At 46.4% G+C, this 18,269-nt stretch overlaps 1 protein-coding gene and 1 long non-coding RNA gene across 2 annotated transcripts in view; both read left to right on the top strand.

The window, feature by feature from the left end:
* The window catches only part of szt2 (SZT2 subunit of KICSTOR complex), a 701,839-nt gene that overhangs the window by 550,122 nt on the left and 133,448 nt on the right, over positions 1-18,269 (top strand). The window contains 1 exon segment of the mRNA XM_034179252.1: positions 739-864. Within this exon segment, the coding sequence (XP_034035143.1) occupies positions 739-864 (126 nt within the window).
* Positions 3,257-18,058, top strand: LOC117519399. Its single transcript, XR_004563278.1, has 3 exons — positions 3,257-3,268; positions 3,366-3,371; positions 17,931-18,058. It is a non-coding gene; the product is annotated as an uncharacterized LOC117519399 (long non-coding RNA).

Raw genomic sequence — 18,269 nt, 5'->3', positions numbered from 1 at the left:
AACAGTCATAACATGACAACACGTGTTTTAAAATCATTGATTTTACATTATTTCATCCATCCATCCATCCATTTCTTCCGCTTTATCCGGAGTCAGGTCGCGGGGGCAGCAGCTCAAACAATGCTGCCCAGACCTCCTGATTCACACACTCCCCCAGCTCCTCCGGGGGAACCCCGAGGCCTTCCCAAGCCAGCCGAGAGACATAGTCACTCCAGTGTGTCCTGGGTCTTCCCCGGGGCTTCCCCTGATCGGACGTTCCCGGAACACCGCTCCAGCGAGGCGTCCAGGGGGCGTCCGAAAAAGATGCCTGAGCCGTCTCAGCTGGCTCCTTTCAACGTGGAGGAGCGCGGCTCGACTCTGAGCTCCTCCCGAGTGATTATTACATTATTTCAGTAATAAACTAAGTTGTGCTCAGATGTTAAATATGGTCTGAAAAATCATCTACGAGGAATGGAAATTTGAGTATGGAAAACGTGGAATTTTGAAATGGAAAATGTGTTGGGAACCTGCCCAGAGTCAACTTGTAAAATTGGGATTGTTCAACCAAAATGATTCTGTTGAAGGTAATGAGTCATCACACCAGATATTTTCTTTGTTACTGTTGCATGTTTGTAATGTTTGTGAGAGATATGTTTCTTTGTTCTCATAACCATTGTTCCTGACTATTTAGGCGATATTTTGATTGTTCATACATAAGTGTATTTTGCTGACGGTGGCCTGAATCCTCTGCCTGACCAGGTGGCGGATTTGGAGACGCTGAAGCAGTCATCCAGGCTGGTGCATTACTGTGCTACTCCTCTCCTCTTTGACCCCCTGTTCCGTAAGCAGATCCAGGAAGCTCAGCTCAGCCAGCCTCCAGTGAAGGTACTTGTGTTGTCTGATTTTAGGAAAAATTGCAGAAATGTCAAGTTAAGTGTTAAACCTGATCTGATAGACAGGCACAAAGGATTTGAGATTGTGGATTGCCTCAGAATGTTAAATAAATATATTGGGGTGATTATTGAACTTAATTCTGCACTGGTGTGCAGCCAGTACAATCTGAGTGCTAACCCCAAGTCAGGTTAAATGAGAAATGTGGAATGAAGCAGGGCATTCATCATAAATTTTGTCAAACCTCAGCCATCTTAGGTGCACAAGCCTATTCAGAGTGCTCGCACCAAGCTTGGATAAATGAGCACAGATGCATCAGGTGCCCTTTCTGATGCACCTGGAGTAAATTTTTCCAAACCAAATGTGCAGCTTACAAATGGTATTTGGATTGGTCAAGGCCTGGATTCACAACAACCACCACAGTCCCATTGTCCAGCGTGATGCTGATGGATATTGAGCTACTGTTGGGTGAAGAAGAGGTGGAGACCATTTCTGAAGGAGAACATTTATAACTGGAAGTGAGAGTCTGGAATTTGAATGTTGTCAGTGTGAATGGTAAAGGGAGAGAATTGGCTGATATGATGGAGGGGAGAAATGCTGACATACTGGGTTTACAAGAGACCACGTGGAGGGATAGTAAGACAGGGGACATTAGATATGGGTTAAAACGTTGAAAAAAAATTAAAGCGAAATTCTGGTGTGGCGTTTTGAGAGTAGGCACGTTTTCAGCTATTCCATTTTTTTTTTCTTTGCCTTGCAAACCTTGCATGTTTTGTTTGGACTCTGTTTTAATTTCCATATTTAGTTAGGTTCCATTTTCAGAAAAGTAGACTGCCCAAGGGATTTTCTGTAAAAAGCAGGTAACAGAGGTATTATTATGTATTTTGACCTGCTGAATTCAAAAATTGCTGTTGCCAAGTTGTCTTTACTCCTTGACCCCTAATTGACATAAACCAACATGGCCACACAGTCCAACCGACATCGCCGCACGACATCTCAAGTCAGAGTACAAAGCATATTATCTTGCAGTTTTGAAACAGAGTTGCTTCTTTTTTATAATCCCAGAGAAAAGGTAGAATGAAGAGGCAAAACCACCAGCCACATCCCTTATTCAGAATGATGTTCATTTTGCCCGTTTAGCGACAGGTGCATCTTGTTTCAGTCTCAGAAGGAAAGTCGGCCTAAATCATGAATCTCTGACCATTTCTAGCCAGTTGTCTACTGTGGGTGGGTCAGTTTGTAAGCAGTTATGAGTAATTGCTTTTTTATTGCTACAGTCAGTATTTTAAAAGATATCTGTCATTTCCTGTTATTCTTCTGCTGGGTCCCCAGATATAAAGCTGAACATGAAAATGGGATTTGCTGTCCAAGAATCTGCTGCATAATTTTCAAATGCTGTCCCAAAACTGATGTCATTTTGGGCCGTACCAAAAAATGTCGTGTGATTTGCCTCTCCATCACCACAAGCCATCCAACACACATGGTCCATGAGATAAATGCCTTCATTTTAGGAGTGATAAAGAAACGGACAAGATTCTTTCAACTGAATTCACACCAATACATAGAACAGGAAGTAGAAAAGACAGTTTCACACATGTTCTCCCACTGCTGATTGGTTATCTCAATATTAAGTTTTTTCTCCCATTTCTCCTTGATATAGTTTGTGGATGCTGCCCTGTCCTTAGCAATTCCCTGGTACTGTTTAGAAAACACAATTCCAAGTTGCCACTATATGACTATATACACATATCATTAACTCTGTGATTTCACTCAGTTCATCAGCTGTTTCATTGGGCCTCATGTATCAAAGTTGCGCACTTGTGGCGTAAATTTACGGTGTAAATTTGAAGTACACCAAAGTTGCCGTAACATGTATCAAGCAGTGCGCACCTGCCCATTTCCGGCGTACGCCTGACGTGACCTTGATAAATGCGGCGGGGTGAAAACAATCGTAATTATAATAAACATGCCATAAATATTCAGACTCCGCTTCAGACACAGCCTCATTTTACGACATGGAAGCCAGGAAGACGGCAAAGAAAAAGAACTCCACCAATCACGACGCGTGCCAATAGAGCGTCAAAAGTGGCCGTCGCATCAATTGTTTTGTAGTATAATCAAAAAAGTGTTACAGTGGTCCCTCGTTTATCGCGGGAGTTAAGTACTCAGTGTTATTTTTACAATTATTATAGATGTTTAAAAGCTGTAAACACTCTCAACGTTCAAACCTTAGTAGAAAAATAAGACCAACCTGTTTTCCAGGCCCAAACATTGTTTGAGAAATAAAAATAGAACGTTTTCCTATAAATAAATATGATGGCTTTTAGAACTAATGAATTAAATTCTAATGATCAACCTACGAGGTTGGACACAAGAAATTATTAATAGTGACTGACCAGTATTTCACAGTTCCTCGGATCGCGCCTCTTCGTCCTGGCGCCGCGCCTTTTTCCTCTGAGTCAAACCTCACTGCAGGTGTCTGTTTCCGAGTGAAGAACACAGTTATGGGTAGTTGTTGGCGCTCTTTTTTCTTCTGGGTGAGAAGATTCTTATAAACAGACACGCAAAACACAATGCATTGTAAAAAAAAAAAAAAAAAGCATGCAAAATTGGACTAAAAAATCCGCGAAACTGCGAGGCCGCGAAAGGTGAACCGCGTTATAGCGAGGGACCACTGTATTCTCTTTTCACGTCATTAATTCTTGACATGTGGATATTTGCTCGCTCAATTAATAAGACATGCCTAATTTTTCAGATTCTTTATTTTTAAAATTTATTTCTTTATTTTATTGTAACAAACGAATGGAGAACACAAGACCTGATTGTATCACTTCCTGTTCCGGAGCACAGCGGTGTTTTTCTGTATCTGTTAGCTGTTAATCTGCGCAGTTAGATTGATCTAGTTATCTAGATTACGATTTGTTTCCCATTGTAATCTTTACGTGCCTTAACTAAAGCACTCCTTCTGCTGAATCACCTCTAATTATTTACACATTATTCACTTTGCGTGTTTTTAGGAATCCGCTAGCTTAGCGTAGCTACTAGCTCTAGCCGATTTAGCATGGCGGCTTCTCCTGTCTCTCCCGCACTTTTCTGCTCTGGGTGTGAAATGTTTAGTTATTCCTCGGCCTCCTTAGCAGTAACGGTAATTGTAATAAGTGTAGCTTATTCATAGCTTTGGAGGCCAGGCTGGGCGAATTGGAGACTCGGCTCCGCACCCGTGGAAAATTCTACAGCTAGCCAGGCCCCTGTAGTCGGTGCGGACCAAGGTAGCTTAGCCGCCGTTAGTTACCCCCTGGCAGATCCCGAGCAGCCGGGAAAGCAGGCCGACTGGGTGGACTGTGAGGAGGAAGCGTAGTTCTAAACAGAAGCCCCCGTGTACACCGCCAACCCGTTCACATTTCTAACCGTTTTCCCCCACTCGGCGACACACCCGCCGAGGATCAAACTCTGGTTATTTTGCGACTCTGTTTTGAGAAATGTGAAGTTAGTGACACCAGCAACCATAGTCAATTGTCTTCCGGGGGCCAGAGCAGGCGACATTGAAGGAAATTTGAAACTGCTGCTAAGGCTAAGCGTACATTTGGTAAGATTGTAATTCACGTCGGCAGTAATGACACCCGGTTACGCCCAATCGGAGGTCATTAAAATTAACATTAAATCGGTGTGTAACTTTGCAAAAACAATGTCGGACTCTGTAGTTTTCTCTGGGCCCCTCCCCAATCAGACCGGGAGTGACATGTTTAGCCACATGTTCTCCTTGAATTGCTGGCTGTCTGAGTGGTGTCAAAAAATGAGGTGGGCTTCATAGATAATTGGCAAAGCTTCTGGGGAAAACCTGGTCTTGTTAGGAGAGACGGCATCCATCCCACTTTGGATGGAGCAGCTCTCATTTCTAGAAATCTGGCCAATTTTCTTAAATCCTCCAAACCGTGACTATCCAGGGTTGGGACCAGGAAGCAGAGTTGTAGTCTTACACACCTCTCTGCAGCTTCTCTCCCCCTGCCATCCCCTCATTACCCCATCCCCGTAGAGACGGTGCCTGCTCCTAGACCACCAATAACCAGCAAAAATCTATTAAGCATAAAAATTCAAAAAGAAAAAATAATATAGCACCTTCAACTGCACCACAGACTAAAACAGTTAAATTTGGTCTATTAAACATAGGTCTCTCTCTTCTAAGTCCCTGTTGGTAAATGATATAATAATTGATCAACATATTGATTTATTCTGCCTTACAGAAACCTGGTTATAGCAGGATGAATATGTTAGCTTTAAATGAGTCAACACCCCCGAGTCACACTAACGGTCAGAATGCTCGTAGCACGGGCCGAGGCGGAGGATTAGCAGCATCTTTCCATTCCAGCTTATTAATTAATCAAAACCCAGACAGAGCTTTAATTCATTTGAAAGCTTGTCTCTTAGTCTTGTCCATCCAAATTGGAAGTCCCAAAAAACAGTTTTATTTGTTATTATCTATCGTCCACCTGGTAGTTACTGTGAGTTTCTCTGTGAATTTTCAGACCTTTTGTCTGACTTAGTGCTTAGCTCAGATAAGATAATTATAGTGGGGCGATTTTAAACATCCACACAGATGCTGAGAATGACAGCCTCAGCACTGCATTTAATCTATTATTAGACTCTATTGGCTTTGCTCAAAAAGTAAATGAGTCCACCCACCACTTTAATCATATGTTAGATCTTGTTCTGACTTATGGTATGGAAATAGAAGACTTAACAGTATTCCCTGAAAACTCCCTTCTGTCTGATCATTTCTTAATAACACTTTACATTTACGCTGATGGACTACCCAGCAGTGGGGAATAAGTTTCATTACACTAGAAGTCTTTCAGAAAGCGCTGTAACTAGGTTTAAGGATATGATTCCTTCTTTATGTTCTCTAATGCCATATTACCAACACAGTGCAGAGTAGCTACCTAAACTCTGTAAGTGAGATAGAGTATCTCGTCAATAGTTTTACATCCTCATTGAAGACAACTTGGATGCTGTAGCTCCTCTGAAAAAGAGAGCTTTAAATCAGAAGTGCCTGACTCCGTGTATAACTCACAAACTCGTAGCTTAAAGCAGATAACCCGTAAGTTGGAGAGGAAATGGCGTCTCACTAATTTAGAAGATCTTCACTTAGCCTGGAAAAAGAGTCTGTTGCTCTATAAAAAAAAGCCCTCCGTAAAGCTAGGACATCTTTCTACTCATCACTAATTGAAGAAAATAAGAACAACCCCAGGTTTCTTTTCAGCACTGTAGCCAGGCTGACAAAGAGTCAGAGCTCTATTGAGCCGAGTATTCCATTAACTTTAACTAGTAATGACTTCATGACTTTCTTTGCTAACAAAATTTTAACTATTAGAGAAAAAAATTACTCATAACCATCCCAAAGACGTATCGTTATCTTTGGCTGCTTTCAGTGATGCCGGTATTTGGTTAGACTCTTTCTCTCCGATTGTTCTGTCTGAGTTATTTTCATTAGTTACTTCATCCAAACCATCAACATGTTTATTAGACCCCATTCCCTACCAGGCTGCTCAGGAAGCCCTACCATTATTTAATGCTTCAATCTAAATATGATCAATCTATCTTTGTTAGTGGTTATGTACCACAGCCTTTAAGGTGGCAAGTAATTAAACCATTACTTAAAAAGCCATCACTTGACCCAGCTATCTTAGCTAATTATGGCCAATCTCCAACCTTCCTTTCTCTCAAAATTCTTGAAAGGGTAGTTGTAAAACAGCTAACTGATCATCTGCAGAGGACTGGTCTATTTGAAGAGTTTCAGTCAGGTTTTAGAATTCATCATAGTACAGAAACAGCATTAGTGAGGTTACAAATGATCTTCTTATGGCCTCGACAGTGGACTCATCTGTGCTTGTTCTGTTAGACCTCAGTGCTGCTTTTGATACTGTTGACCATAAAATTTATTACAGAGATTAGAGCATGCCATAGGTATTAAAGGCACTGCGCTGCGGTGGTTTGAATCATATTTGTCTAATAGATTACATTTGTTCATGTAAATGGGGATCTTCTTCACAGACTAAAGTTAATTATGGAGTTCCACAAGGTTCTGTGCTAGGACCAATTTATTCACTTTATACATGCTTCCCTTAGGCAGTATTATTAGATGGCATTGCTTAAATTTTCATTGTTACGCAGATGATACCCAGCTTTATCTATCCATGAAGCCAGAGGACACACACCAATTAGCTAAACTGCAGGATTGTCTTACAGACATAAAGACATGGATGACCTCTAATTTCCTGCTTTTAAACTCAGATAAAACTGAAGTTATTGTACTTGGCCCCACAAATCTTAGAAACATGGTGTCTAACCAGATCCTTACTCTGGATGGCATTACCCTGACCTCTAGTAATACTGTGAGAAATCTTGGAGTCATTTTTGATCAGGATATGTCATTCAAAGCGCATATTAAACAAATATGTAGGACTTGCTTTTTTGCATTTACGCAAGATCTCTAAAATTAGAAAGGTCTTGTCTCAGAGTGATGCTGAAAAACTAATTCATGCATTTATTTCCTCTAGGCTGGACTATTGTAATTCATTATTATCAGGTTTCCTAAAAGTTCCCTAAAAAGCCTTCAGTTAATTCAAATGCTGCAGCTAGAGTACTGACGGGGACTAGCAGGAGAGAGCATATCTCACCCATGTTAGCCTCTCTTCATTGGCTTCCTGTTAATTCTAGAATAGAATTTAAAATTCTTCTTCTTACTTATAAGGGTTTGAATAATCAGGGTCCCATCTTATCTTAGGGACCTCGTAGTACCATATCACCCCAATAGAGCGCTTCGCTCTCAGACTGCAGGCTTACTTGTAGTTCCTAGGGTTTTGTAAGAGTAGAATGGGAGGCAGAGCCTTCAGCTTTCAGGCTCCTCTCCTGTGGAACCAGCTCCCAATTCAGATCAGGGAGACAGACACCTCTCTACTTTTAAGATTAGGCTTAAAACTTTCCTTTTTGCTAAAGCTTATAGTTAGGGCTGGATCAGGTGACCCTGAACCATCCCTTAGTTATGCTGCTATAGACTTAGACTGCTGGGGGGTTCCCATGATGCACTGAGTGTTTCTTTCTCTTTTTGCTCTGTATGCACCACTCTGCATTTAATCATTAGTGATTGATCTCTGCTCCCCTCCACAGCATGTCTTTTTCCTGGTTCTCTCCCTCAGCCCCAACCAGTCCCAGCAGAAGACTGCCCCTCCCTGAGCCTGGTTCTGCTGGAGGTTTCTTCCTGTTAAAGGGAGTTTTTCCTTCCCACTGTAGCAAGTGCTTGCTCACAGGGGTCGTTTGACCGTTGGGGTTTACATAATTATTGTATGGCCTTGCTTACAATATAAAGCGCCTTGGGGGCAACTGGGGCAAAAAATTGATTGATTGATTGATTGATTGCAGCACGGGCGAAGGGAATGACAACACTACAGTTGTAATAATCAATTTCATTGTCTAAATGATCACACCACATAAAGTTAAGCTCAGCGCTGCTCTGGCTCCAGGCTGTGGAGAAAAAGGCGAGCAGCGCTTTCTTTTGCTGTCAGCGCTGTGGCCGCGGATCGACCAACAATTTGTATTGATTATTATCTAGTATAATCAGGAAAGTGTTATTTATGTAACATATGCATTGATTTGTATAATGGCACTGTTTATCATGTTGATCATTTTCATTTTTATGTGGATTCCAGCGCTGGTTCATTTTGGTGTATAATTTACGCCACCTCTCGACCTGGTGTATATTTTCAGCGCAGCGTACGCCAACGACCACATTGATAAATGCCAAGTAGCGCAGCCATTTTGGCGTACACCCCATACGCTCAAATATCGCCTTACGCAACATTGATACATGAGGCCCATTGTCCTTTATTTCTCTTAAGAAGTATTGGAACATTTGCAAGTATCTTAAGAAGTCATGCTTGTCCCATTTATATTTATCTTTTAATGCCATAAAGCTTTGCAATGCATTCTTCTCCATTATATTACAAAAGGCTGTAATACATTTATTTCTCTAAGATTTAAAACTTGAATCCACACAATTTGGTTTAAATTCTGTGTCATATGCAATCCATCAAAGTTTTTTTTCTTACTTGATCCGCAAGTTTAATTGCTTCATAATATCAACCACATATGCATAGTGAATAAGGCGATGGGCTGAAATAGTCCTAATAATCATCACCAATCACAGCTTGTACTGGGATCCCCTTACAGTCCCCTTCCATCTCCTTCCACCTAGCCTCATATCCACTGTCACACCAAGAAATCACAGTTCTTATTTGGGCAGCATAGTAATAATCCTTAAGATTAGTGAGGGACATACCACCATCATTCTTACTCATGATAAGTTTACTATGTTTAATCCTCGGTTTTTTACCATTTCAAATAAAATGTGAAATTTGTTTAACCCATTCATGAAATTGGCTCGTTGGGATTTTAACTGGTAATGACCAGAAATGATATAACAGTCTCGGAAGTATGGATATCTTAACAATATCAATTCTTGCATTAAAATTCAGGAGAGGTGTTGACCAATTACTGAGATCTTAGGTTATTAGGTCATAATGTTAACCATACTCCCAAATATTTAATTGCCTTTTGAGACCAATCAGTGGGAAGTCTTAGTTTCGGTTCTGGAGATGGATTGTAGTTAAATGATAATCCTTGTGTTTTTTTTTGTATTTTGAGTTTGTAACCTGAATATGAGCCACATATGTCAAGGAGGTCCAAAAGAGTGGGGAGGCATTCAGCTGAATTTCTGATATACATCAGTACATCGTCAGCATACAATGTTATTTTCATCAAAATGAATCAAAACTCCCTGTATATGAGAATCTTCCCTTATTGCTTGTGCTATATAAGTGCAAAAAGAATAGATAGGTGAGAGGGGACATCCCTGACATGTGGATCTCTCCAATTTTATACGATCAGTAAGACTTCTATTTACTATGATCCTTGCGATAGGGGCAGAGTACATGGTTAATTGAATTTTCAGTGAAACCAAAACATTTCAATATCAAGAACAGATATTCCCAGCTTACACAGTCAAAGGTTTTCTCAGCATCAAGACTCATTAGCACAGCATTCAGTTTAGTTTTCTTAATGGTTTGTATGTGGCCACCCATTTTATCAAATTTTCCACAAGTTTGATTGTGTTGGCTCTATAAAATAAAATTAAACTTCAATTTCCATGTGTTTTAACCTGCTGAATTAAAAATATTGATGTTGGCAAGCTGAATCTCTACTCCTTTACCCTTTAATTTTCATTAAACTACATGCCCATATCAATTTATCAAATTTCCACAAGTTTGATTGTATTTCCAATCACATCAAATCAATTTTATTTATATAGCGCCAAATCACAACAAACAGTTGCCCCAAGGGCGCTTTATATGTAAGGCAAGGCCATACAATAATTACGGAAAAAACCGGTCAAAACGACCCCCTGTGAGCAAGCACTTGGCGACAGTGGGAAGGAAAACTCCCTTTTACAGGAAGAAACCTCCAGCAGAACCAGGCTCAGGGAGGGGCAGTCTTCTGCTGGGACTGGTTGGGGCTGAGGGAGAGAACCAGGAAAAAAGACATGCTGTGGAGGGGAGCAGAGATCAATCACTAATGATTAAATGCAGAGTGGTGCATACAGAGCAAAAAGAGAAAGAAAACAGTGCAATCATGGGAACCCCCCAGCAGTCTAAGTCTATAGCAGCATAACTAAGGGATGGTTCAGGGTCACCTGATCCAGCCCTAACTATAAGCTTTAGCAAAAAGGAAAGTTTTAAGCCTAATCTTAAAAGTAGAGAGGGTGTCTGTCTCCCTGATCTGAATTGGGAGCTGGTTCCACAGGAGAGGAGCCTGAAAGCTGAAGGCTCTGCCTCCCATTCTACTCTTACAAACCCTAGGAACTACAAGTAAGCCTGCAGTCTGAGAGCGAAGTGCTCTATTGGGGTGATATGGCACTAAGAGGTCCCTAAGATAAGATTGTTGTGTGGGCCGCTGAAGAGGAGGTACTGCTGGCCCACCACCACAAGATGGCGCCCTGCTTGAAGTGCGGGCTTCAAGCACGAGAGGGCGTCGGAGCGACCAGGAGTGACAGCTGTCACTCATCATCCGTACCAGCTGTCACTCATCCACTACTCATCACCACCACCATAAAGGCCGGACTGCAACTCCACCTCCCCGCCGAGAAATCAGCTACCAATCAGGTAATTTTCTCTGCTGATTCAAAATGTTGAGTAATAATCTGAACTTCTTTTGCAGCCGTTATCCTGTGGTGTTTGCCTTATCTGTGGGATTGGCGTTTGGTGTGATCAGCGACGGCTTCGCTTCACACTCCAATCAGATAAGTGGTTAGACAGGAGCTGCACGAGTGTGTGATTGGAGGTGGAGGATCTCCCTCCTTTACTGAATACAGACTGTGGGATTACTGAGTGTGCGACCTCACACTCATCTGGACTGTCTCTGTTCTCTGCCAGCAGTACCGGGTCTGACTGCTGAAGACAGCGGCCACCTGGGGCGCAGGGCTTGGCGGCTCCGGTGTTCTTCAGCTCCGTTGGTGGTGGAAGCTGTGTGGATCCGGCTTCTCTCTCGCCAGGCGTCTTCTATCGTCGAGCCTGCCCACACGTCACCTGGTGTATGATTGACAGTCACTGTATTGTTATTGTCTGTACGTCGTTGTGTGATTCACAACATTAAATTGTTACTTTTTGGCTTATCCATTGTCCGTTCATTAACGCCCCCTGTTGTGGGTCCGTGTCACGACACTTTCACAACAGGATTTCTCGGCCAGCGTCATGGATCCCGAGGGGCGTCAACCATCGCTTGAACAGCCAATGGGAGAGCGAGGTGCACAGGCGCCAGCAGGAGGCGTGTTGGGTGAGCTGCAGCACATCTTAACCGCATTTACCACTCGGTTGGACTTAATTACCGAGCAGAGCAGTGTTCTCAATCGTAGGATGGAGGCTCTCACCGCCCAGGTGGAAGCGCGTGCTCAGGGCGCTGCTGCAGCACCTCCTCCTGCTGACCGTGTGCCAGAAACAGACATTCCGCTGGTCGTTCAACGAAACCCCCCCACCTTCCCCTGAAGCATACATAAGCCCTCCGGAGCCGTATGGAGGCTGTGTGGAGACGTGCGCGGACTTCTTGATGCAGTGCTCGCTCGTCTTTTCACAGCGTCCCGTCATGTACGCAGCAGACGCCAGCCGGGTGGCTTATGTGATCAATTTGCTTCGAGGAGAGGCACGCGCCTGGGCTACGGCGCTTTGGGAGCAGAATTCACGGCTCCTAACGGTTTATACTGAGTTTGTGAGGGAGTTCCGACAGGTGTTCGACCACCCTCATAGAGGCGAGACCGCTTCAAGTGTGCTGCTGTCGATACGGCAGGGGCGTCAGAGCGCAGCGAAGTATGCAGTCGACTTCCGCATCGCGGCAGCGTGAGCCGGCTGGAATGCTGTTGCGCTCCGCGCCACCTTTGTAAACGGACTGTCTCTGGTCCTTAAGGAGCACCTGGTGGCGAAGGACGAGCCGCGGGATTTAGATGGGCTTATTGACCTGGTTATACGGTTAGACAACCGATTAACGGAACACCGACGGGAACGAGACGAGGGGCGTGGCCCCGCACAAGCCGTCCCTCTTCCTCCCGGGTCCGAAAGGAAGCCGACTTCCCCACGCTCCACTGCCAAGGCTCTCCACGTGACAACAGCTCCCCCTGCTGACGTTGCTATGGAAACGAGCAGGGCCAAAAAACGATCAGATCAGAGACAAAGGAGGCTGATCCATGGAGAGTGTTTTCTCTGCAGCTCTCCCGAGCACATACAGAGAGAATGCCCCAAACGGTCAAAACAACAGCACTCGACCTTAGAGACTGGGCTAAGGGTGGGTCACAACACCCACGTGGGGAAACCCCGACGATCTGCACGAATCCCAGTCACGATCCTGAGTGGGGATCTAACCCTTCACGCCCCAGCACTGGTGGACACGGGGTCGGAGGGGAATCTGCTGGATAGCAGATGGGCAAAGGAGGTTGGACTCCCTCTAGTGGCCTTACCGTCACCATTGTCGGTGCGGGCGCTAGATGGCACCCTTCTTCCACTAATCACACACCAGACACCACCACATTGGTGGTGTCTGGGAATCACAGGGAGGAGATTGTGTTTTATGTAACACCTTCTACCTCCCGAGTGATTTTGGGTTTTCCATGGGTGTTAAAACACAATCCCCGGATTGATTGGCCGTCTGGGGTTGTGGTTCAGTGGAGCGAAACCTGCCACCGGGAGTGTTTAGGATCCTCGGTTCCACCCGGTGTGACAGCTAAGGAGGAGGTTTTAGTCCCCCCCAATCTGGCGGCGGTGCCAGCCGAGTACCATGACCTTGCTGACGTCTTCAGCAAGGATCTGGCACTCACGCTGCCCCCGCACCGTCCGTACGATTGTGCCATTGATTTGATACCGGGCGCTGAGTACCCGTCCAGCAGGCTGTACAACCTCTCACGTCCGGAACGCGAATCAATGGAGACCTACATCCGGGATTCGTTAGCTGCCGGGTTGATCCGGAACTCCACCTCCCCGATGGGTGCTGGTTTCTTTTTTGTGGGCAAGAAGGACGGCGGACTCCATCCATGCATTGATTACAGAGGGCTGAACGAGATCACGGTTCGCAACCGATACCCATTACCTCTGTTGGATTCAGTGTTCATGCCCCTGCATGGAGCCCAAATTTTCACGAAATTGGATCTAAGGAATGCTTATCACCTGGTTCGGATCCGGGAGGGAGACGAGTGGAAGACGGCATTTAACACCCCGTTAGGTCACTTTGAGTACCTGGTCATGCCGTTCGGCCTCACCAATGCGCCCGCGACGTTTCAAGCATTGATTAATGACGTCTTGCGGGACTTCCTGCATCGGTTTGTCTTCGTATATCTAGACGATATACTCATCTTTTCTCCGGATCCTGAGACCCATGTCAAGCATGTACATCAGGTCCTACAGCGGTTGTTGGAGAACCGGCTGTTTGTGAAGGGCGAGAAGTGTGAGTTCCACCGCACTTCTTTGTCCTTCTTGGGGTTCATCATCTCCTCCAACTCCTTCGCCCCTGATCCGGCCAAGGTTGCGGCGGTGAGAGATTGGCCCCAACCAACGAACCGTAGGAAACTACAACAGTTCCTCGGTTTTGCAAATTTCTACCGGAGGTTCATCAAGGGCTACAGTCAGGTAGTTAGCCCCCTGACAGCTCTGACCTCCACAAAAGTCCCCTTCACCTGGTCGGATCGGTGCGAAGCCGCGTTTAGGGAGTTAAAATGCCGGTTCTCGACTGCACCGGTTCTGGTGCAGCCCGATCCCAAGCGCCAGTTTGTTGTTGAAGTGGATGCCTCTGACTCAGGGATAGGAGCCGTGCTGTCCCAGAACGGGGAGTCCGACAAGGTTCTCCATCCATGTGCCTACTTTTCCCGCAGGTTGACCCCAGCTGAACGGAACTATGACGTCGGCAATCGGGAACTTCTTGCGGTGAAGGAGGCTCTTGAGGAGTGGAGACACCTGTTGGAGGGAGCATCGGTACCATTTACGGTTTTCACGGACCATCGGAACCTGGAGTATATCTGGACCGCGAAGCGTCTGAACCTCAGGCAAGCCAGCTGGTCGCTGTTCTTCGGGCGTTTTGACTTCCGGATCACCTACCGCCCCAGGACAAAGAACCAACGATCTGACGCCCTGTCCCGGGTGCACGAAGAAGAGGTCAAGACCGAGCTGTCAGACCCCCTGAAACCATCATCCCCGAGTCCACTGTTGTGGCCGCCCTTACCTGGGACATGGAGAAGACCGTCCGGGAGGCCCTGACACGGAGCCCGGACCTGGGGACAGGTCCGAAGAACAAACTGTACGTCCCACCAGAGGCCAGGGCTGCGGTCCTTGACTTCTGTCACGGTTCCAAGCTCTCCTGTCACCCAGGGGTGCGAAGGACCATGGCAGTGGTCCGGCAGCGCTTCTGGTGGGCGTCTATGGAAGCCGACGTCCGGGAGTATGTCCAGGCCTGCACCACCTGTGCCAGGGGCAAAGCTGACCATCACAAGGCCCAAGGCCTCCTCCAGCCTCTGCCTGTGCCTCGTCGCCCTTGGTCTCATATCGGCCTGGACTTTGTCACGGGCCTCCCGCCGTCCCAGGGCAACACCACCATCTTAACGATAGTGGACCGGTTCTCCAAGGCGGCCCACTTCGTGGCCCTCCCGAAGCTCCCGACGGCCCAGGAGACTGCAGACCTCCTGGTCCACCATGTCGTGCGTCTGCATGGGATTCCATCAGACATTGTCTCGGATTGTGGTCCTCAGTTCTCCTCCCAGGTCTGGAGGAGTTTCTGCAGGGAACTGGGGGCCACCGTCAGTCTCTCGTCTGGGTACCACACCCAGACGAACGGGCAGGCAGAGCGGACTAACCAGGAACTGGAGCAGGCCCTCCGCTGCGTGACCTCCACGCACCTGACGGCCTGGAGTGACCATCTGGCCTGGATCGAGTACGCTCATAATAGCCAAGTCTCATCTGCCACCGGCCTCTCCCCGTTTGAGTTGTGTTTGGGGTACCAGCCCCCATTGTTTCCACTGGTGGAGGGAGAGGTCGGGGTGCCCTCGGTCCAGGCCCATCTGAGGAAGTGCCGTCGGGTGTGGCGTACCGCCCGCTCTGCCCTGCTCAGAGCCCGGACGAGGGCTAAGGCCCATGCAGACCGCCAGCGTTCCCCGGCCCCTGCATACCAGCCCGGGCAGGAGGTTTGGCTATCCACTAAGGACATCCCCCTGCAGGTGGAATCCCAGAAACTTAAGGACAGGTACATCGGACCATTTCCAATACTCAAAGTCCTCAGTCCGGCCGCAGTGAAGCTGAAGCTGCCAGCCTCACTGCAGATACACCCCATGTTTCATGTGTCAAGACTCAAGCCCTGCCATACCTCACCACTGTGTGCCCCAGGACCAGCGCCGCCTCCTGCCCGGATCATTGACCGGGAGCCCGCATGGACAGTACGCCGGCTCCTGGACGTCCGTCGAAAGGGCCGGGGGTTCCAGTATCTGGTGGACTGGGAGGGTTATGGCCCCGAAGAGCGCTCCTGGGTGAAGAGGAGCTTCATCCTGGACCCGGCCCTCCTGGCCGACTTCTACACCCGTCACCCGGACAAGCCTGGTCGGGCGCCAGGAGGCGCCCGTTGAGGGGGGGGTCCTGTTGTGTGGGCCGCTGAAGAGGAGGTACTGCTGGCCCACCACCACAAGATGGCGCCTTGCTTGAAGTGCGGGCTTCAAGCACGAGAGGGCGTCGGAGCGACCAGGAGTGACAGCTGTCACTCATCATCCGTACCAGCTGTCACTCATCCACTACTCATCACCACCACCATAAAGGCCGGACTGCAACTCCACCTCCCTGCCAAGAAATCAGCTGCCAATCAGGTAGTTTTCTCTGCTGACTCAAAGCGTTGAGTAATAATCTGAACTTCTTTTGCAGCCGTTATCCTGTGGTGTTTGCCTTATCTGTGGGATTGGCGTTTGGTGTGATCAGCGACGGCTTCGCTTCACACTCCAATCAGATAAGTGGTTAGACAGGAGCTGCACGAGTGTATGATTGGAGGTGGAGGATCTCCCTCCTTTACTGAATACAGACTGTGGGATTACTGAGTGTGCGACCTCACACTTATCTGGACTGTCTCTGTTCTCTGCCAGCAGTACCGGGTCTGACTGCTGAAGACAGCGGCCACCTGGGGCGCAGGGCTTGGCGGCTCCGGTGTTCTTCAGCTCCGTTGGTGGTGGAAGCTGTGTGGATCCGGCTTCTCTCTCGCCAGGCGTCTTCTATCGTCGAGCCTGCCCACACGTCACCTGGTGTATGATTGACAATCACTGTATTGTTATTGTCTGTACGTCGTTGTGTGATTCACAACATTAAATTGTTACTTTTTGGCTTATCCATTGTCCGTTCATTAACGCCCCCTGTTGTGGGTCCGTGTCACGACACTTTCACAACAAAGATGGGACCTGATTATTCCAACCCTTATAAGTAAGAAGAAGAATTTTAAATTCTATTCTAGAATTAACAGGAAGCCAATGAAGAGAGGCCAATATGGGTGAGATATGCTCTCTCCTTCTAGTCCCTGTCAGTACTCTAGCTGCAGCATTTTGAATTAACTGAAGGCTTTTCAGGGAACTTTTAGGACTTGTATTTGCTCTAGAAAAGAAAATTAAGCTTTCATTTCCATGTATTTTGATCTGCTGAATTCAGAAATTTCTGTTGGCAAGCTGTATATCTACTCATTCACCCCCAGTTTGCGTAGAACACGGCTGCCTGTTTTTATTGTATTTTTGCATGTTTGCTTGTGCAAAATAAGGCACAGCACTAAAGCTTGTCGTACAGGCCACAGTTCTACTTCTTGCTAACTGGAAGGGATTTCTGTCGCTACTCAGGAACAAGGAAGACCTGCGTAGGTTGTTGGCAACAACACCGGTTGAGTAGGCCCCCATGGGACAAGGTTGTGGTTGGTGCTGGTGGTTGTCGGGATGAAACAACTATACTGTCAAGCAACAATGCTGTGAACCTTGAACCACTGAAAGATCACCATGAAGAGGCTGATTATCAGTTTGTGCTTCCTTGTGTGAACTTCCAACACCAGTACCTAACTATCTGTACCTAACTTGCAGAAAAACCTGAAAAACTTCACCACTTGTGCTACCTGTAACTATGGTGGAGATTAGCCTTCTGGCAGTGTCAGGCTCTGAGGTGGTGTGGCACAGAAGGCGGTTGAATACAAATACAGACTCATGGACTCAGATGTAGGAGTAATTAAAAGGCTTTATCAAAAACTTGCAGAGGTTCAGTGCACGGGATGTCAGTGACACTGGTGGAGGTACAGCCAACCGTGAGACAGAGGCGTGGGCCAAAAACGTGGAGTTCAAACACAGAGAGGCAGGTTCACAAGCGGTGGAAAGAAGTGAGGTCAAAAAACAACAGAGGGTCAAACATGGACAGACTACAGAACTATGGCAAACGTGCAAGGCGGGAAGCTCATCGAACTGGCAGAGATCATTGGACAAGCAGGGTTTAAATACACTGGTGGTAATTAAGGAAAATTAGACACAGGTGTGGAGAACATTCAGGAATGGGGCGTGGTCAGATGAATCAAAGATGAGGGAAGACAGGAGGCAAGAGAGTGCAGTTAGACAAAGCAGTCAGAATTACAATGGTGATGAGGGAAGCTGGTGCAAGATAGTGCAGTAAGACAAACACAAAGACAGAATCCCAACAATAATACAAAGTAAATGCAAAACCCACTCGTGAAAGGAACAAAGAATCAAACCAGCAACCAAATGTAAAAGCTGAAGAGATCAAGAAAATAAAACATACAGACTGAACAAGAATGGAACTCACCATGTG

This window comes from Thalassophryne amazonica, chromosome 10, assembly GCF_902500255.1.
Source record: "Thalassophryne amazonica chromosome 10, fThaAma1.1, whole genome shotgun sequence".
NCBI lineage: Eukaryota > Metazoa > Chordata > Actinopteri > Batrachoidiformes > Batrachoididae > Thalassophryne > Thalassophryne amazonica.
This window is presented reverse-complemented; position numbering and strand designations above follow the sequence as displayed.